Source organism: Notolepis coatsorum (assembly GCF_963971535.1).
Source record: "Notolepis coatsorum genome assembly, chromosome: 2".
NCBI classification, from domain to species: Eukaryota; Metazoa; Chordata; class Actinopteri; order Aulopiformes; family Paralepididae; genus Notolepis; species Notolepis coatsorum.
The window spans coordinates 171,138,235-171,160,849 of NC_140166.1; the positions used below are offsets into that span (position 1 = coordinate 171,138,235).

The following is a 22,615-nucleotide window of genomic DNA, read 5'->3' on the forward strand; positions in this document are numbered from 1 at the left end:
GTGATCAATATAACTCGCTATTGATTGTTTGTATGAGTAACGTTAATGCTAGTAGAATAGACACAACGTGAGGTAATCACCATCCATTTTAAACCGGTTATTACCTAATGCTAACGTTAGCAAATAGACGCGACTGGTAACGTTACAGCTTGTTAGCCTAATGCTCGTTAACGTTAGCATAGACAGCCTAGCTAACGTTAACGCTTGTAGAATAGACACAATGAGAGGTAACGTTAGCGTTAGCAGAATAGACACAACGAAGGTCTCGTTAATGTTGTTATTGATTGATTGATTGAAAACTGTGTTTACTCTGTTTGTATGAGTAACGTTAATGCTAGTAGAATAGACACAATGAGGGGTAACGTTAGCCCCACGGAGCTCCTGTGCTGTGCTCTGTAGTAAAGCCAGCGGCCCGCCTCCCAACACGGACAGTGACTGACAAGGGGCACTGGGTCCGCCTCATTAAAACAAACGCGCAAATAGCAATTAATCGCGCCCGTCAAAATCATTGCATTCATTTTAATTATCGCGGCAATTAATCGATTTATTGCTTATCGCGGCAGGCCTACTAGTCATTTAATAAGCTAACGTTATGATACAGAAAGCTAACGTCATGATACAGAAAGCTAACAAGGTTGTCATTCGAGAGACGTGTCATTTAATAAGCTCGACTATTTAATTTAATAAGTGTTTAGCTCAGCCAGGGGGGATGGAGACTGCCAGCTACTGCTAGCTGACGTTACTTTCTCTGTCAGACTTGGGTGTGTTCCACAGCTGCAATTTTTTATATTACGTTGACTGTATACCCAGCCTCGGGCAGCGCTATTATTTAAGAATACGTTGACTGTATACCCAGCCTCGGGCAGCGCTATTATAAGAATACGTTGACTGTATACCCAGCCTCGGGCAGCGCTATTATTTAAGAATATGCACAAAAAAAAAAGATTTGTAAGTAATTAATTAATACATTTATTTATTTATTTTTTAACCTTTAAAAAAGGGCCTCGCGTTTAAATCTCGCAAGGGGCCTCGCATTTCTCCCAGACGGCACTGCACACACACACACACACACACACACACACACCTACACACACACACACACGCACGCACACACACACACACACGCACACACAAATAGAGATCTAGATAGAAAGATTTTGCAAGATACATGTCACACATGTCACACTCACAGCATCCCTGGCCTGCATTTTGGTTGTTCATCGCTATGTCTATAACTCTTAAAAGCAAGTTAGGGATTGTTATTAGCAACATCAACAATTTTCACTTCAAAAAGTTAAATATTGACATTGGGCTTGTTTGTGTTTGGCCGCCAAAAAGTGATGAGAAGCTGTCAAACAATAATCTGCTGTGTAGCCTGTGTTGTTACCTTTTATTGGTTTGTATTCAAGATTGTTGATGGAAAGTTGTTTATTTTGACCCTTGGACCCGCATCCATCAAACCAACCAAGTATAACTTGTGAAATTCAACTTTTTAACCCTCGAGCGAGTCGCGCAGACTCCAGCTATGTGCATTACAGCTGTGTCAAGCTATCTTAATGAAGCTTGAATAATATTTCCTGTCGAGAAGTTTGGCCTTCAAAATAAAAGCGGGGACTGACAGAAATGAATTATAATGCATTATTACTGCAGTCTCTGGCAGTAAAGCTAAATAAACACCACAACAACAGGAAATTGTCTACATTAATTTTAGTGTGTAGAGAAAACTCAAAGAACAACATTGTATAACATTTACACTGCACCCGGCCTCAACTCACTCCTCCATATTATCTATGGGTCATATATATGGCCTGATAAAACTTGATTAAAAAACATTCCGTCACATACAGTATACCAAACGATAAAGGAAATTATCTTCTTTCATTAGCAATGGGGGTTAAACCCATAGAAGTATAAAATCAATTAGCTGACCGTGTCAATCATTTGGAGGGGAAAGCCTAGACAAAATAATGCAGGTCATGCGGTTACCATTTAGTCAAATAAATTATTGTTTGACATATATTTACCAATTACTATGCTCTTTCTTTTAACTTCTACATCAACATATTATCCAGGAAACATTTGACAATGGAATTGCAATGGGAACCTTTATTTAGAAAAACTTAGTCAATCTCTGCCCGGAGGTAGACATTCTTATTTAAGCTGGCTTGACACTTGTCGCCGGTGTGCATTATTACTAGCTATTGACACATAGACTGCTGCAGTGTTATCATCACACGGTATCAACCTATATAACTACCTTCACATCATATATCAAGGTCAGAGGCGTCATATAGCTCCTGTAATAACACTCGGAGAGACAACCCATTATCTCAAAACTGATGTGAACGTTATTGATTGGAAGTATGTATGAAAGCCGGTTCCATTTATCTTGCTAGCTAGTTAGCCATAGCGTTACGTTAACTTACTGTAACTTTAGGTACAGCTGCTAAACTCGGCCAGAAAGCCAGGCACGTGCACCAGAGACTCAGACTATTTACTGTTACAATTGTATTTATTTATCCAGGCAAGCAATTAACACCGGTGAGTCCATTATGGCTAATGTTGGTTAGGTTACTGTCTGTCAACTTTCCCTGCCACCTGGAACCTGCACTGTCTATAATATGACGTGGTACGGAGACTGGCCAAGGTTGCTTGATTGATTGATTGAAAACTTTATTAACAGATTGCAGAATGGGTACAAATACAGTACGGCTCAATACAAACAACTGCTAAGAGGATGCGGACCAGAGAAAGACTTTCGTCTTGTTTACATCAGACCGATCAGGGTCCTCCATCTCTCGCTAGTTAAGAAGCATTATTACATTAAGTCCATGAACTCTAATTTAAGAAGTTTTTTCCACAGGAAACTATTACGTGAAAATACATACATTTTGTTGTTAGATGCAGTATGATGATCTAATAAAGAACTGTGTACATGTCGGCGGGGATGATGGTGGAGAGATGAAACCTCTGATCAGAATAGTCATTCTTACAGTAATTCAAAAAAAATGTTAAATGAAAGTTGGCCAAATACTCTTCATTTCGTTGAAGACCCCCTGGACCCCACTCCGAGAATCACTGACCTATGCTTGGTTAGAATGCTACTGGCAGGCAATGAATGAAACTATGTATGCCCTGTAGGAACTAAACCCCAAGTGACATAATGTGCATCTTCATCTCCAACCAAGTTGCTTCCCTCAGGTTATTATGGCTGACCGACTTGATGATGCCACCTCAGAGATGAATGTGAACAGGTAGGGTGTTTACACTGGATTAATAACTTGATAGCAGCAATAGTAGATTGAGATTCATATACCATCAGAATCACTTCTTATGGCAAGTATCTATTCTATAATGTAGGATTTACATGGACTACAATGCCACCACCCCGCTGGCCCCAGAGGTGATCCAGGCCATTTCTGAAGCCCTAAAGGAAGCATGGGGGAATCCCAGTAGCAGCTATGCAGCAGGTGAAAACTTTACATTTACATTAACATTTAGTCATTTAGCGACTTACAATTTCTGTACGACAAGTCATCAGGAAGGGCACAACTCTTATCAGCTGAGTAACAATGTTCATCAACGTTTTGAGTGCTACAGTGTAGGTTAGTTTATTAGGACATGACAGTAAGGTTAGTTAGGGTTCGATATTTTAATTAAACATTTTTAATTTCAGATAGTGGTTGAAGACGTGTCTTTTTTTTTTTTTTTTTTTTTTTATTATTATATATCTCCGATTTTCTCTGTTTTCTCCCTGTCCCAATTTAGTCGTTGTGCCAATTCCCCCCCCCCTCCCCTACCTGGTTGTTGTGCGCATGTTCTCCTACTGGTCGGTACAAGGGAACCCTGAAGTATCCACACGCTTCCTCCGACACGTGCGGCGACAGCCAGTGGCTCTCTTCTCACCTGGCAGCGAGTGCTCTCATTGGTGAAGTGTAACGCGTGGGAGGTCACGCTGCCTTCCTCAAGTCCTGCCTCCGCTGAGCAAGCGCCCAGACCTGACCTGTAGGCGTCGCTGTCCACAACGCCAGTTTCCCACCCACGGCTTCCCTCCCCCTAACCCAGCCAAACGAGTTAGTATAGCGATCAGCCCAAGCCAAGGCAATGCTGACTCCGGGAGTCGAGACCGCAGTCTCTTGCATTGGTGACGAGCGCAATCTCCGCTACGCCACCTGACCGCCTAGAGCATAGGCCATAGGGGTCTTGAGGGTGTGTAGTTAGAGACCATTCACCGGAGGTAGGCGGGAGCGGTTCCCTTTGCCGCACGGTATGCCAGGTTGAGGGCCTTGAAGCGGATTCGTGGAGCAATGGGGAGCCAGTGCAGGTCCCTAAGGAGTGGGGTGACATGGGCCGACTTTGGTAGGTTTGAGATGAGGCGGGCCGCTGCGTTCTGAATGAGTTGAAGAGGCTTGGTTGAAGTAGTCGAGGCGGGAGATGACTGTTGATTGGACGAGGAGTTGGGTGCCTTCTTTTGTGCGGAAGGGGCGGATCCTTCTGACGTTGCTCAGGAGGAATCTGCAGGTTCTGGTTGTCGCTGCGATGTGAGCGGAGAAGTTCAACTGGTCGCCGAGGACAACACCAAGGTTCTTGGCTTGCAGTATATCCTGCATCACACATTCTGATTATTCATATTAGACCTAGTTCTAACTTTTATTCCGTTAGGTAAATCCAGTTGAGATCAACGGGATCTCTTTTTCCAGGGTGACCTGTCTTGAGAAGGCAGCAGGACGTGTAGCACATTTATAACACAATATAGACAACAAATAATAGAATCTTAGATTTAATTGGAAATGCAAAGCAAGTTGCACATGAGGAATTGTAATGTCATCTCATTATTCTTAGTAGGCTTAGGCTATACTGTACAGTACATTGGAGGTTATTAAAATTACATTCTTCCATGAAACACAAAAAAATATATATATATAAACATAAAACAAAAAGTTCGGAAATGTGTGTTTGGTAGATTATTTCTCTGTTGTAACAATGCTTCTTGGCAATACATTTTATACCGTTGGAAAGCCTGTTTATTAAGTTTTAAATGGTGCCCCATTTGTAAGGAACATGCATTTGTGGGATGAGCAGCACAGCTGAGTATGTGGGTTGCGCCCATGAAAAATGTGCCAAACCTCACTCAAACAGCTTATTCTGCTGTTGCTATTGACTCTTGTTTGGTGTTGTTTGGTGGATTGGAGGATTGAAGTCTATCAGTAACAAGGAAGAAACAAGACATATTGGCAATTTTACAATTTATTAATTTAACAAACAATCAGGAGCCTCAGTAGCGTGTGGAAGAACCATACACAGCCACAACAGCCTGGCACCTCCTCATGCTGGGATGGCATTCCACTCCTCAACCAGGATTTGTCGCAAGTCAGCCAACGTGGTTGTGTTGGTCACCCTAGCACGAACAGCACGCCCAAGCTGATCCCACAAGTGTTCAATTGGGTTGAGTTCAGGACTGTTGGCAGGCCATTCCATTCTCTCTACTCCCAAATTCTGGAGGTAGTCTCTGATAAACCCCACTCTGTGGGGGCGAGCGTTGTCATCTTGGAGGATGGAGTTCGGTCCCAGACTGGAGATATGGGATTGCCACTGGTAGGGGTGGAAAAGTGACCATAGCTCAGCGTAGTCAGGGTCAGGTGTTATGTAACACCAGTGTTTCCCCTACCATTGCCTTGGCGGAGCGGCAACGGGACCCCCCGCCCCTCCTGAAAATATAAAAAAATATAATATATAAAAATATATATTTCTTATTTTTTTAATATATTTTCTTTATTAAAGCTTGCTTTAATCACAGTAACGTTAGCGAGCTAGCTAAATTATACATACATCGGTTTTCATATAAATCAATCTTCACTACGACTTTAAAATGGTGGCGTGGCACGGTCTACGGAGACGCAGAAAAAAGCTACCAAATCCATTCCGAGACAACTCCGAGACAATTCTGAGACTGACTAGCGGCGTGCGTAACAAGTCTCAGTCTCTCTCTCTCTCCTTCAAGTAGCCAAACGTTACACTATAAAAACGAACTGGATAGTTGACTTAACACATTGGGTGCCAATCACGGCTTTTTACGTTTCTGGGCCCCGACCGCTGAGTGCCAAAAACGTATAAATACATCTTTGTATTGTTTTTCCTTTTTTCCACAATTTTCCTATGCTTAACTGTCACACGGACATCCCTGACTGGTTTTTGGACCATGACATGCTATTCTGACCGAGTTCCACTAGGTGGCAGTCTCTCCCTATATTGTAACACAATTGTAACAGAAATAGGGTGGATCTATCTCTAGGATTGGTAAATTCAAAAGGTAACATGCTTGTCACAGGTATATAAGCGATCACACATACAGCGATCTCAGAGTGTCGGCATTGAGTTTGAGAGTATTGAGAGAGAGCATATTATTCAGAGAGCATATTCAGAGATAGAGCATTGTAGTAGTAGTATTCGTAGTAGTATTAGTAGTAGTGGTAGACAGTACTTAGAGTACTTAGTCGTACTAATAATTTAGAAGTAGTAGCAGTAGAAGTAGTAGTAGTAGTAGTTAGTGATAGTCAGGGGAGGAAATTAGGCCACTTTACTCGCCAAATGCGAGTATTTTTTACGTTTGGCGAGTAATTCATGAAGAGCACTCGCCAGTCTGGCGAGTACTAGTAATTACAAAACAAAACAAAAAAATCATTCTGCAATCTGCTGATTCGCTCACTGGCACAAGCCGAACTCTGACTCCCCCCTTGATTCCTCCCATTTGCGCCTCATAATAATCCAACCATAACCAATGAACATCATCGTTGTACAGATGCGCTCTAAGCTCCTCCAATGAACACTCATTTTCTAGAAGATGCCGCCCATCTAGGGGAAGTGGACAGATCACTGCGCGCGGACCTACAGACTCCTGCCACCGGCTTGACAACGTAGACAAACTTAGACAAAAACACATCAGTGGATGAAAATAATTGCATGTAGAGTCGTCGCTTTCGGATATCAGTGCGGTCTGACATGGGGGCGAACAACAGCATGCGACGCGTCTCCTTCGAGTCGGATGAGAATGACAAGTCAACCAGCATTAGCCGGCTAGCTACCTAGCATGTAACAAGCTACCATAACGCACGTTCAACATAGTGGACTATACTGAGCGGCTTTGCTTAAATGCAGCCGAGTGACATTTTATTATTACCGGGTTTCCCCCCATATCACCACTCGCCCATATGCCCTTCACAACGGTGATGTTGTCATACTTGGCATTCAGAATACACCTGCTGAACCCCTAGCGTTGTCGATTCGGTTCCAATGTATTGTCATCTTACAGCACAAGTACAGTACAACCAGAATACATTTGGCATACAACCAGAGTGCAAATGTAACAAGTCAAGTTGTTTTATTTAGCTATTACATTACAGTGAAATGCTTGGTTCTTTCACTGCCCAACTCAGTCCAACCTAGACCAGTCCAACCTAGTCCAGCCCAGCCCAGCATCTTTCACTGCCTAGTTCAGCCCAACCCAGTCCAGAATAGTTCCCTCTTTCATGTTAATATGTGATATCCTAATATTTTGAAGAGTAGAGACAGTGTGATTAATACATGTTGTATGCTAATATTGTGAAGAGTAGAGACTGTTATTAATGTTTTATGCTAATAAATATTTTAAAGAGTAGAGACACGGTGTGATTTTTACTATGATTGAAAATCAATTTAGACGAAGACATACAAAGAAGTAATTATCACAATTAGCGATTTTTTTTGGCTGGTAAAAAATCAGTTTGTCTGGTAAAAAAAATCAGATACTCGCCAGTTGGCTGGTAAGCCAAAAAGTTAGTTTCCTCCCCTGGTGATAGTTATAGACTTTATTATTTATATTTATTTATTCAATCATGAAGGGCAAGTCTAGGAAGCTAGCAAAGGTTAGGTTTCGCCAGACGACACTGGATTTTGGGTCTGGGACTGGGACCACGACTCCGATCACCGGGCCGGCTGAACCGGTAGCAGGGCCTAGTGGCGTCTCTAGCTCGGGTACGAGGAGCGTCTCGCCGCGACGCGGAACTCGGAAGCGGGTACGGGTCCGTGATTTCGAGTTCGATTCGGATACCACCGACACAGGAGCCTAGACGGACTGGTTACCAAGTGCAGGTAAGATATACTGACATTTACAGAATGGGCTACAGGGCTCGAAATTGCGACCGTTTTGGTCGCATATGCTCCAGAAATTTGATCAGTGCGACCTCAAAATATAATTGGGAGCATTTGTGCGAGTGAAAATTATTGTTCTGGTGCGACCTCCCCCCCCCCTCCCGAACGCGTGAACACTTTGGGCAACGCACATGTACTTCCGCGTTTCTCTGATTGGCCAGCGATCGGCCAGCCCTCTTCCCCCTACGCCGGTAACGCGCGCATTTCGTACTTGTCTCCCTGTGTACAGCTGAGAGCTCCAGCATAGCTAACTTATGTCCGCGAGCTAGTCGCAAGCCAGAGTAAAACACAGTTTTCATTCAATCAATAATAACATTAACGAGACTCTCGTTGTGTCTATTCTGCTAACGCTACCTCTCATTGCTTTAACGTTACCTAGGCTCTCGTGTCTATCTGCTAACGTTAACGTTAGCATTAAGCTAACAAGCTGGGGCCGCTGGTGTACAGCTGAGAGCTCCAGCATAGCTAACTTATGTCCGCGAGCTAGGCGCAAGCCAGAGTAAAACACAGTTTTCATTCAATCAATAATAACATTAACGGTGGGGAGCTCCAGTAGCTCACCACGTACCGCGAGTGCTATTTCAGCGCCGTGGACAACCGTGCTCGTCGCGGATCTGGGGCTGAGCGCGTTCGAATCCCGGACGGCAGCCATGCCTTTCCCAGAGTGTCTTCCCCCCCATCTGAACCCTTTCAGCCTGCTTCTGTCGGTTGAACTTGACCAAGTATGAATGCGATGAAAAAGCGATAAACGCTAAAAAGAACCAGCTGACTGGTCAAAGTAAAAAAATAAAAAAAAAATAATAACATTAACGGGACTCTCGTTGTGTCTATTCTGCTAACGCTACCTCTCATTGCTTTAACGTTACCTAGGCTCTCGTGTCTATCTGCTAACGTTAACGTTAGCATTAAGCTAACAAGCTGTAACGGCACCAGTCTCGCGTCTATCTGCTAACGTTAGCATTAGGTAATAACCGGTTTAAAATGGATGGTGATTACCTCACGTTGTGTCTATTCTACTAGCATTAACCATTAGTTACTAGTACAAACAATCAATAGCGAGTTATATTGATCACGCTATGTACGATAGCCATGCTAAAACGCTAGCACAACATTAGCACCTAATAAATGAGGCAGAATACACAGTGACTGTATCCTTTTTTGTTTATTGCACTTGTTTGCACTTGTTTATTGCACTTGTTCCTGCTACAAATTAAATCCTAAGCGAGACATTAAAGATGGCGGCTTTCTGTTTTTCTGACCCTCCAACGAGTGACGCGTCTCTCTTCTGACCAATCAGTGGTCTGCAGTGTTTCACGTGACTCATGAGGGGGTAAACGAGCGTAGAGCGGCTGGTATTCACGAAGGAGAGCGCTGGCCAACGCTGGCCAATCAGAGAAACGCGGAAGTACATGTGCGTTGCCCAAAGTGTTCACGCCTCCCGAACGTCCCTTTCTCTGTCCATTTGCTAGTTTGCACACTCAGTATGTGCCTTGTGTGAGTTGACAGTGACCATTCTAACCAATCAAACGTGAGCTTGACGTTCTTACATTTAATGCTGATTTTAGATTGGTTAAGATTAGCCTTCAAGCCTCGCTGTCTTCTCTCCTACAACAAATTGTTGATGCACACACGCTCACACATGCTGCTTGCAGTGCCCTCATTGCCCCTCCCCCTCCCCTCACAAACCCGTCTTGTCACAGACCTGTCTCATTCGCACCGAAGATTGCAAGCGCGCAGCTCCTCTTTTAACATCACTGAAGCATTAACCCTTTATCTGCCAGGGATTATTCTGATCTTAATCCACTGTCTGCCAGTACTGTAAATCTATGGAGATTGTTGTGAAGGATCAGATTAAACCGAATATGTATATTTATTTATATATATATATTTAATTGTATTTGTATATCGTTTGATATCCCCTGTATATTCCTTGTACAATATGCATTGAATATCCCCGTTTCTACTAAACAGCCCATAATAGTTTCATTCTACCATTGGACGAGAACCTGGCGCCAGGTTGCCATACCCCTAGGTCCAAGTTCAATCGTGCCGCCTAACATGTCGAGGCAACCCCCGGTTCCGCGCATTAATATGCCGGGCGAAATACGAATGGTACTATTTGTTCATAGCGCATATATATATGGCGCTCGTAAAGTAGAACTTTCTTTTAGTCCAGTTCTTTACCCTCCAACAGAGTGACAGACGCAAAAGCCTCCCCACGACGCACGTGCGGTGTAGTAAGGCCTACTTGGCCCAGAATAGGCATTGAGATATCGTGTAGATTAATAGTTGAATGGTCATAGTTTGGCACCATACCGTCGAGTTGGACGTATTCTATTAAGCTAATAATAGTCTATTTATGTATGGTGCATCGTTCGGTTCGAGTTCTACAGTTATCAGCACCCCCATCGTTCCTGACGTTATCTGGACGCTTATCCAGGCTGGTCAGACCCCTAGTGGTGATTGCATCCGAGGAGCTCCGGGTCAAGAGCGACTGGACCTGTATATTGGATTACTCTACCCCGACGACGGCGAGCCTTCCACGGCTCTTGGATTATGCTTTGTGTGCTTTGATTATTCCATGGATAAAGGCCAACACTGCCGAGTGTTGGAATTACCCCCCGGAGAGGACTCCAGGTGAGGCGGCGCTCTACACGTGAGGTCGCACCACGTCTCTCCGTTGTGGACCGGCAGATACCGTTCCACAGAGGGTCCAGCTGTATTCGTCTGCGGCCCGAGGTTCTGTGGGCACCGTGTCCAAGACTTTGGATTCTCCCAAGACACCGTCGGCCAGATGGGATACCGCCAGCGGCTTCTCTAACCCCCCCCTCCTACTGTCTTACAACCAGCGGGACCCCCCCCCCCCCTTAGTGTATCCAGCTATAATCATTTAAGTACCTTCGCTATCGTTTCCTAAATATTCCAGGTTGTATACTTACTCCCTGCGCAACCAGAGATTGGACATTCAATGTTGATTTACCTACGAATACTCATTTGCCATAAAAGTGCATATTCAATATTTCAAATCATAAATGTAATTAAGTGAATGTTGTATACACCTTTTGCTGTATTAAATATTCGATTTGGTACATTTGTGTTGGTTCGTTTCATCAGGTGGGAAAGTGTTCATCATACTTATATCTTGTACCGGGTGGCCAGAAGTTAAAGTACATGAGGTAGTGGTATTAAATATCATATCTAACAATACAGTCAGGGAATTGTACCCCTCAGTTACAATTGGTCCTTCGAGCCGGAGGGTAACTAGTGTAATATTAATATAGTGTTATTAATATCGAAATGGCCTATGATGAACACTCCACGAAACGATCCTCCTAACCTAGAACGCCCGCGGCGCAGACGACAGACACCTCAGTACTTAGAGGCTTACACTGTCAGTCAACTACCTAGCCTTCGACAAACAGTAAACGTGGTAAAAGTAGAAAGTAAAATTATGTCTGACCTTAACGACCAGGTTTCCCCGACCACAGAGGCCCTAGTAGGTCCTAATGTAACTGACCAAGCTCACGGTGGGGACCAGGAGGGAATTGACATGCCTTTACCCCCCGCCACTACTCAAGAAGTAGTCCCCGACAAGCCCCGGGAGGAAGACAACCCTACAGAGAGAGAACTCTGCACGGAAGAAGAGGAGGAGAGCGCCGAGGAACTAGAGCTCCAGGACTCCCCAACGAGTACCCCCAGGAGCGGTTCACGCAGGAGCGGCTCACCTCCACTACCGCCTTCCCCCAGCGAAGCGGAGAGGACACTACAACAGGCGTTCCTCGTCAGCCTGACAGCCTCTACCGAACGCGATCGGCTCCAAGCACAGACGCTTAGCGAGCGCGAACGTCTCCAAGCACAGGCGACCAGCGAGCGCGAACACCTCCAAGCACAGCAACGGAGCGAAGAACAGCGCACAAGTCTGGAGATGAGACGCTTCCAGATGGAAGAGAATATGGCAAGAGACCGGGCCAACGCCCAGCGCGCCGCTGCCGGTGCCCAAAGAGAAACAGAGCGCGCCGCCGCCGACGCCCAGCGCACCGCTGCCGGTGCCCAAAGAGACGCAGAGCGCGACAGACTACAAGCGCAACTAATAGAGCAGCTGATCAAAAGGACAACTCCCTCTCCCTCCGCCAGGGGCTCAAGGAACTCGTCGAGACAACAGTCAAGAGCAGCGTCACCGCAACGAGCAAGCGACCCTGAACTTGACCAACAGACCGAGTCTAGACCCCCCGCAGATCCCCTTCCCCTACCGGTCCAAGCGAGACCCAGCTACAAGGAAAGAGCGGCCTACACTGCGGAGAAGCTAAATAAACGATTACAGGATCTGGAAGATTTGATAGAAGAAGAAGAGGGAGAAGAGGAGAACCAAGCCCGACGACAGCACAGTACTCCACCGGACCAGGAGGTCCCATACAGTCCAGGCTATACCCCTGCGGCGCTGCGCTACAGACCCCCGACTCTATTTACGGGTGAGCACGACGCACGACCAGCCCCGAGGAACAGTACCTGGACCAGCGGGCCATGGTACCCTGCCAGTACCAGCCCACAGCGAGGCGCAAGAGGGGACTCGCCCAGGAGGTCTCTCCCCCAACGCTCGCCGATGTATCAGCCATCCACGGCGTCATACAACGCCACGCCGTCATTCCCAGACTTCGCCTATGAGAGTCGAGCACAGTACACGGAGCTCCGGATGTGCTTAGAGACAATGATGGTGGATGTCGCTGATGAACGCCACAAGTATGCAATATTATTGAAGCACCTGAAAGTACCGCGAGCGCACAATATAGCGCTAGCCTATGCTACCTCCTCGACCCCATACACAGCGGCCCTTGCAGCGCTGGATCAAAGATATGGACGTATATGGGATTACGTAATCCAGGAGATAAGGCATATTGACCGCCTACCCCCAGCCACAGACAATCGCTCACTAGACGACCTGTCAATCAAAGTGCAGTCCCTGGTGGGGATGCTGGGAGCTCAACGGGAGAAGGGCAGGCATGAGCTGTACGCCAACTCTAACGTTGAGAGGATTTTGGAGAAGCTGCCACCCGCAAGACAGGAGCGCTTTCGGCGGCAGAGGGACTACCGAGATCCCGACGGCCCCGAGCCATCCCTCCTTGATCTGGCCGACTTCCTGGCGAGAGAGGTCAGCAGCTTACGACTGGACACCTTCGGGCGGAGCACACCAAGCTCCAGAGAGGGACCCAGGAGAATAAGTGATGGAAGAAGATCGGTGACTGTCATGCACCAATCAGAGTCAGTACCGAGCAGTAGGAGTCACAGCACCCCCTCGAGAAAGGAGAAGTGGAAGATAGCGTGTCCCTACTGTGAGAAAGAACACTGGCTGTCACAATGTGACTCATTCACAAAGATGAATGCAGAAGAAGTGAGCCAATGGATAAAGTCCAACCGGCGCTGTTATCGATGTGCGCGGCCCCACATGGCAGCCGAATGCCGCCTAAAGAAAAGGTGCAGCCGGTGCGATGGAGCCCATCTAGATATACTACACGATAGTAACGGAAGACGGCCTATACCTGCACCACGGAGCGGCACCAAGGCAAGTGTCATGTACATTGACCCCGCCAGCAGCAACGGAGCTCAAGTGCTCTTAAAGGTAGTCCGTGTGACATTGAGCTACCAGGATAAAGTCATGGACACTTACGCCGTCCTTGATGACGGGTCAGAGAAGACCCTTCTGCTCGCCTCCGCTGCGACTCAGCTGGGACTGCGGGGGAGCAAGAACGAAATGACGATTCGGACAATAAGAAGAGATTTAAAGACGATAAAGGGCGAGAATGTCTCCTTCACTATCGCAGCCAACGGGCAGCCAGAGCGACGGTACAAGATCACAAATGCTTTCACCAGCCAAGAAATAGGACTATCGCAGTACACCTACCCTGTCACCAAGTTGATGGATAAATATGTGCACCTGCGCCAATTACCTATCCCGCTCATAGACGGCGCTACCCCGACCCTGTTGATAGGCTCCGACCATGCAGAACTCATAGTCCCGATTGACTGGGTCCATACAGGCCCCCGAGGCTGTCCTGCAGCAGTCGAGACCCGCCTAGGGTGGACCTTACAAGGCCCCCTCGCTAAATCTCTCAACCGAACAGCAGCCACTAGCTGCTTCCACTCCAGAACGACAGAAGGAGACACCACACTCCTGCAGCCTGTCGAGAAGAAAATAGACTGGCGACGCCGAGCGCTGCTCCGCGCCTCTCTGATCAAAGACGGCTTTGATCTCCGGCAGCAGGCCAGCAGCGACCCCCCACTATTATTTGCACTACAGAAACACGTCACAGAGGACCCAGCAGCAGATGAAGAGGTCCAACACAGTGTGAAGAACAGTTTCTACGTGGACAACTGTCTACAAAGCGTCTCGACTCAAGAAGAAGCCGAGGCTCTCCTAATCAAGTTACGCGCCTCCCTAATCAAAGGAGGCTTTGATCTCAGGCAGTGGGCCAGCAGTGACCCGCACGTATTGCGCAGCCTCTCCTCTGCAGACAAGGCTGCCAGCAGCGAGACCTGGATGGCGACAATCCCAGGAGAAGCCCAAGAAATGACACTAGGATTAGTCTGGCGCTTCAAAACAGACTCGCTCCACTATAGACACAAACCCTTAGCTCCAGAGCAAGGAAGGTCGGCGGCGATACCGACCACCAGACGGAGTGTGTACAGAACACTCGCCAGACAATATGACCCGTTGGGATGTATTCTACCTTACACCACCAGGGCAAAGATGATTGTACGAGCACTATGGGACAAGGACCAGGGCTGGGACGACCCAATACCCGCACACCTTGCCTCAACATGGAGAGAGTGGGAGACGGAACTCCGCTCACTCCCAGGTGTCAATATACGCCGCAGCTACTTCCCATCCACAGTGAGGCCAGAGACATGCGAGATTGAGCTACACGTCTTCAGCGACGCCTCCGAAGTAGCCTACGGATCGGTTGCCTATTTGCGTGCCCAAGAGATGGGAGGAGAGATACACACTGCTTTCATACTGGCCCGCTCAAGAATAGCCCCACGTAAGCAACAATCTATCCCACGTCTAGAGCTCTGCGCAGCCCTCGCAGGAGCGCATCTAGCCACGTTAATCCAACGTGAACTCACCATTCCGGTGCATAGAACAATCTTGTGGTCAGATTCCACGACAGTACTCACATGGATTAAGTCTGATTCATGCAGATACAAAGTCTTCGTGGGAGTCAGAGTCACCGAGATTCAAGAATTAACAGAAGAAGCAAGCTGGAGGTATGTGGATACCAAACACAACCCAGCTGACGTCATCACCCGAGGAATGTCCCTGGATGACCTAACCCGTCGCAACATCTACAGTGACGGACCAGCATTCCTCAAGCTCCCGGAAGGAGATTGGCCCACGCCCACCCCGAGGGAAGCAAGTAACGAGGAGGCTGAGAACAAGAAGCCTATGTTCTGTGGACTGAGCACTGTCGCCTCCACAGACCCCAACATAGATGACTGCATTACCCTAGAGAGTGCGCAACAAAGAACATTCCTGTGGCACCACCCAGAGATTCAGTCCACCACTGACATGTCAGCAGCTGACTACGAAGAAGCAGAACTTCTTCTACTACAACGAGCCCAGAGAGACTCGTTCCCCGATGAGCTAGACTGTCTACAGGGAGGAAACCCCGTCCCATCAGACAGCAGACTGATTCACCTGGCACCAGAGAGTGACGCACATAATCTCATCAGAGTGGGTGGTCGCCTGCGGAGAGCCCCCGATCTACCAGATGACATTAAGCACCCGATCGTCTTGAACAGCCGACACAAGGTCACAGAGCTGATCATAAAGAAATACGACGAGGATGTACACCACGCAGGAGCAGAGAGAGTCTTCGCGGAGATCAGACGTCGTTATTGGATATTGCAAGGGAGAGAAGCAGTACGGCGCTTCCAGCGAACCTGTCTAGACTGCCGTAAGTGGCGCGCGCAGCCCAGCATACCACGGATGGCTGACCTACCCCCCTGTCGCCTCCGAATCGGCGACAAGCCATTCCACTCCACAGGCATGGACTGTTTTGGCCCGTTGTATATAAAGAGAGGAAGAGGCACCGAGAAGCGGTGGGGTATTGTATTCAAATGCATGACCACCAGAGCGATACATATCGAGCTCCTTCCGACCATGAGCACAGACTCATTCCTTATGGCCTTCCGGAGATTCATATCACGGAAAGGACAACCGTCTACATTGTTGTCTGATCACGGGACCAACTTCAAAGGCGGAGAAAGAGAGCTGAGAGAGAGCTTCCAAGCTATGGGCCCAGAACTTAAGACCCACCTCGCTCCAGCCCAGATTGACTTCCAGTTTAATCCCCCGAACGCACCCCACTTCGGTGGAACCTGGGAACGAGAAGTACGTTCTATAAAGACAGCCCTGTATGCCGTACTCGGAGCCCAGACTGTGGCAGAGGAAGTCCTAATGACAGTCCTCACGGAGATCGAGGGAGTATTGAACTCAAAGCCCCTCGGTTACGTCTCCAGTGATGTAGCAGATGTCGACCCAGTCACCCCCAACACACTCCTAATGGGGCGGCTGGACCCCGCGCTACCCCAGACAATGTACAGGCCCGAAGAAGCGAACGGCCGAAGAATGTGGAGGTACAGCCAAGTACTAGCTGACAAGTTTTGGAGCAGCTTCCTACTTCACTACCTACCGTCTCTACAGACCCGCCAGAAGTGGGTAAAAGAGAGAGACAACTTGACAGAAGGAACAGTCGTCATGATAGTTGACCAGTCACTCCCCAGAGCTATGTGGCCGGCTGGCCGCGTAGGCAAAGTGATCACCGGTGCCGATGGCAAGGTCCGAGCAGCTGAAGTACTCGTCCAAGGGCGCACCTACACACGGCCCGTGGCGAGGCTCATAGAACTGCCCCGACTCCCAGATACTATCGATGATGACCATGACCCTATGACTTTGTGAGTTGACTGACCCTTACAGCGGACCTTGAGTGGAAGACAGTGCGGTTAATCTGTCTCTGCTTAGCTAATTAGGTGGGACTAATTAGGGGGCGGCTGTTGTGAAGGATCAGATTAAACCGAATATGTATATTTATTTATATATATATATTTAATTGTATTTGTATATCGTTTGATATCCCCTGTATATTCCTTGTACAATATGCATTGAATATCCCCGTTTCTACTAAACAGCCCATAATAGTTTCATTCTACCATTGGACGAGAACCTGGCGCCAGGTTGCCATACCCCTAGGTCCAAGTTCAATCGTGCCGCCTAACATGTCGAGGCAACCCCCGGTTCCGCGCATTAATATGCCGGGCGAAATACGAATGGTACTATTTGTTCATAGCACATATATATATGGCGCTCGTAAAGTAGAACTTTCTTTTAGTCCAGTTCTTTACCCTCCAACAGAGTGACAGACGCAAAAGCCTCCCCACGACGCACGTGCGGTGTAGTAAGGCCTACTTGGCCCAGAATAGGCATTGAGATATCGTGTAGATTAATAGTTGAATGGTCATAGTTTGGCACCATACCGTCGAGTTGGACGTATTCTATTAAGCTAATAATAGTCTATTTATGTATGGTGCATCGTTCGGTTCGAGTTCTACAGTTATCAGCACCCCCATCGTTCCTGACGTTATCTGGACGCTTATCCAGGCTGGTCAGACCCCTAGTGGTGATTGCATCCGAGGAGCTCCGGGTCAAGAGCGACTGGACCTGTATATTGGATTACTCTACCCCGACGACGGCGAGCCTTCCACGGCTCTTGGATTATGCTTTGTGTGCTTTGATTATTCCATGGATAAAGGCCAACACTGCCGAGTGTTGGAATTACCCCCCGGAGAGGACTCCAGGTGAGGCGGCGCTCTACACGTGAGGTCGCACCACGTCTCTCCGTTGTGGACCGGCAGATACCGTTCCACAGAGGGTCCAGCTGTATTCGTCTGCGGCCCGAGGTTCTGTGGGCACCGTGTCCAAGACTTTGGATTCTCCCAAGACACCGTCGGCCAGATGGGATACCGCCAGCGGCTTCTCTAACCCCCCCCTCCTACTGTCTTACAACCAGCGGGCCCCCCCCCCCCCCCCCTTAGTGTATCCAGCTATAATCATTTAAGTACCTTCGCTATCGTTTCCTAAATATTCCAGGTTGTATACTTACTCCCTGCGCAACCAGAGATTGGACATTCAATGTTGATTTACCTACGAATACTCATTTGCCATAAAAGTGCATATTCAATATTTCAAATCATAAATGTAATTAAGTGAATGTTGTATACACCTTTTGCTGTATTAAATATTCGATTTGGTACATTTGTGTTGGTTCGTTTCATCAGGTGGGAAAGTGTTCATCATACTTATATCTTGTACTGGGTGGCCAGAAGTTAAAGTACATGAGGTAGTGGTATTAAATATCATATCTAACAATACAGTCAGGGAATTGTACCCCTCAGTTACAGAGATGTTCCCCTTCTTTGCAGGGCTATAACTTTTTAAATTGTATTGTTAAATTGACATTACTATGGCCCATTCAACGTCAAGTATCTATCGTTTAGGATGTAGCAACGTTCTACTTTTTCATTCACATATTCATACTAAAATACGGTCTAAAGTATAAATATGTTTTTATCGTTTTCTGCAGCATTCTGCAGAACGTGATTTATAGCCATAAATACATATATTACATCATCAAATGTAGTTTGATACCGATTGACGTCAGATAAAAAATTTCAATTGTACAAGGTCCTAATCGTCATGCCTCATCATCTGCTGGTGACCGGAGGGGGGGGGGGGGGGGGGGGGGGGGGGGGGTTTATAAGTCCGTGGCCGACGTTAAATAATTTATGTAGTATGGGCGATACATAGATCACAGCAGTTTATATGGATCATAATAAGCAAACACGCTGAAACTTACCGCAGCTTCCTCTGACCGTTGGGTGGTCAGCGTGGAGCAGAAAGTTCGCGATTATGGGATGTTGATATATGCGATCCATTTCCAGGTTGTATAATAATATATACGTCCAAATCATGTTGTTTATCGAGTTATTGGCAACGGATCGCTATCCAGTGTGTCGAGCTCGAGTGGACCGAATATGGATGAGCACCACTTCCTGCCGCTCATTTCCTGTTTGGGCGATCCGCCGATCGGCCACCAGATGGCGCTCTTGAACCGTTGGAGAGTTGAGAGGAGATCAACAGGAGATTTCAAGTCTCCGTGGGTGAAATATGATTGACATGACAGATTTTTTAAATATTGATCTCAAAGATGCCTTACGGCGTCATTGGCATATTACGCATGGCGGAGAATGACGTGGTAACACGTCATTGGCGAATAAAGGGTTAAAGGGGACACATTTTTACACACACTCCTGTGCGCGGTCCCTCTCTCTCTCTCCCTCTATCTCTCTCTCTCCCTCTCTATCTCTCTCTCCCTCGCTCGCTCGTTCTCTGCTGTCTGTCGGACTCGGCACCCTGTTTGAGGAAGTAATCCACTCGCTATGTTGAGCGAATTGTGGGCGGTGACTACAACCACAGAGCCAATCAGATAACAATCAGCTCAACCAGTGCCTTATTCACGTCAGCAAAACAGTCAAATCAGAATGGCTTATTTGAGTGAGGGAAGATCTCGTGAACTCGAGACTAGACTGATGAGTCAATATGATAATTAGAGACACAGACCACATTGATATAATCCCCCATTGCTAGGAAACAATGCTAAACACTGGAAAAGGCCATTTATAATGCATGGGACCTTTAAACAAAATGGCCCAGTAAACTATTCACTTTAGTTTAATACACGAGGTGTTGTCTAATGTTATCTAGCTGGCTAGCTACTGATAGCTCATAACATCATTGCCGTTAGTTTTCGCAGCTGTTGACTAACGTTAGCTAGCTACCGTTCTTCTGTTGCTAACGTTAGCTACCTAGCAACTGTAAATGGTAAATGGCTGCTTTTTTATATAGCGCTTTTATCCAAAGCGCTTTACAATTTGTTACTCACATTTGACCCATTCACTCACACATAGGGATGGGTACCGAATTCGGTACTTTTGAGGTATCGAACCGAAACACGTCAGTACTACTGAATATCGATTCAACGTTCACACGCACAATATATGCTTACCTAGGATTTGACTTGATTCAACAACAAAGCAGTCGGAGCAATGGCAAGCCAAAAACGGTCGAAATTGTAGTTATTTGAAGCTTGGATTTTTTTTCACGACTGAGGTAGGTAAATTAAATTTCTTGAGACTAAAGTACCGAAAAAAGGTACCGTTGGGTACCGGTATCGATTCACAGGTACCGTATCGGTTCAAATGTGAAAGGTACCCATCCCTACTCACACATTCACTCACACATTCACACACCGACGGCGGAGGCAACCATGCAAGGTGCCAACCTGCTCATCGGGAGCAATTAGGGGTTAAGTGTCTTGCTCAAGGACACATCGACACGCTGCCCGGGAGGAGCGAGAATTGAACCGGGAACCTCCGGCTTGCCAGACGACTGCTCTACCTCCCGAGCCACTGTCGCCCCACTGTAGCTAGCTAATATGGGCTGTGCTGGCTGGCTACCTTTTAATTCGCAATGGAGTGGAGCTAACTAACTGTACAAATCTATGTGATTGGCTGAGACTGTATTTTGTACGGTTGGCTGGCTGGCTGTTGTGGATTCGGGTAGCCAGCTAGCTGGCAGTTCATAGTGCAGTAGCTGGCTGTTGTTGGCTGAAAGATCAAGTTTTCTCATAGCCGTGAGTAATCGATCAATCGATTACGCACGCCCACCCCTATAAGCTATACAAAAAGAACGTTTAATGTGACTGATCTAGTGAGCTAGAATCGGAATATTCCACCCATAAATGTCAAATATAAATAACGTAACGTTTTGATGTTAGCTAGCTAGCTAGTAGTACAGTGATATGTTGCCAATTGATTTAGGTCGAATAACATTAGCGAGATTGGCCTACGTTCCGTTTAGGGATGCCCCGATCACGTTTTTTGCCACCGATACCGATCACCGATTGTCTATGAGCCATATCGGCCGATACTGATCGTTTTTGGTTTTATAAATATATATATATATATTTTTAAATATATACTTTTTTTTATTTTTTATATATAAAATATATATATTATATAATTATACTTGTAGTTGTATTATCTGCGAGACATCGCCACCATGCAACAAGTCAAAATGCTCGCTATCTGCAAACAGCTCCACTGTCTGTGTGTATACTCTGCTTTGGTCAAATCACATTCAGCATTGCCATCTTCGCAGTGTTATGAAGCATGATAGCTAATTAATAATAATAATAATAACTTCATTTTATATAGCGCCTTTCAGAAGACCCAAGGTCGCTTAGCCAATTAGCCAATGTTCAGCTGCAAAAACGAATAATGTCAATTATGTTATAAGACATTGATATCAGGAGCTATCTGTAGCTACTGCTAGCCGGCTAGATGACGTTAGACAATGCATCATGTATTAAAATAAAGTGAACTATTTAGTTTACTGGGTCATTTCGTTAAAACAGTGAGCTAACGTGAGCTAACGTTAGCTACCTAGCTAACGGAGGTCTCATGCTGGCCGATCGATTGGCACGGGGCATCCCTATCATTCTTAAACTGAAATGCGCATTTGTTGATACCAGGAGCTATTAGTAGCTAGCCAGTTAGACAATGCATCATGTATTAAACTAAAGTGAATAGTTGACTGTGTAGTTTTGTTTAAACAGTAACGTTAGCTAGGTAGCTCACGAGCGATAGCTAGTTAGCCAACGCTAGCCAGCACTTGCCAAACTGATGATATCAGACGTTGATATCAGGAGCTATCAGTAGCTAGATAACATTAGACAGCGCCTCATGTATTAAACAAAAGTGAATAGATGATTGGGCCATTTTGTTTAATGCTTGTTATGTTGAAAGAGGAGCTCTGAGCTGCTCATCCACTCGACTCTTGCCGTAAGAAGGGTTTGTTGACATGACATGGGTCTGGGAGGGGGAGGAGGAGGAGGGGCAAGACGTGCAGCAGCAGAGCTCTGTGTGGCTGTGAGAGAAGAGCGAGTGAGAACTCCGCAGAGAATTGGATCATGTTTTCCATGTCATCGATCGGTTTTCACGATCTGCGAAAATAAAGCATTATCGGAATTCACAGATCTCATATTTATACTGAATATCGGCCGATACCGATCGCTGGCCGATCGATCGGGGCATCCCTAGTTCCGTTACATATTCATAATCATGAAAGTGTAGTGCCGAAGGATATGATAGGATAGGATATACAACGCTAAACATGTATTAACACTTTGGATGCCACGGACGACATAACACGTGTTAGCAGCCCGCCCCCTGAATGCCCAGCACGACAATTAGCGTGAATAATTTTTTATTAGCGATCTGAATTCATATTTCATCAACCGAGTCTACCGTTGGGAAA

At 46.5% G+C, this 22,615-nt stretch overlaps 1 protein-coding gene across 2 annotated transcripts in view; it reads left to right on the top strand.

Moving 5' to 3' along the window:
* Positions 1-2,202: 2,202 nt before the first annotated feature.
* Positions 2,203-22,615, top strand: part of scly (selenocysteine lyase) — a 58,691-nt gene continuing 38,278 nt past the window's right edge. The window contains exons 1-3 of one of the 2 annotated variants that reach the window (XM_084308733.1): positions 2,203-2,276; positions 3,202-3,254; positions 3,361-3,470. In XM_084308733.1, coding sequence (XP_084164859.1) covers positions 3,208-3,254; positions 3,361-3,470 — 157 coding nt within the window. In that variant the 5' untranslated portion in view covers positions 2,203-2,276; positions 3,202-3,207. Of the gene's footprint in view, positions 2,362-3,201; positions 3,255-3,360; positions 3,471-22,615 lie in introns of both variants that reach the window. The other variant, XM_084308732.1, reaches the window with a different exon arrangement.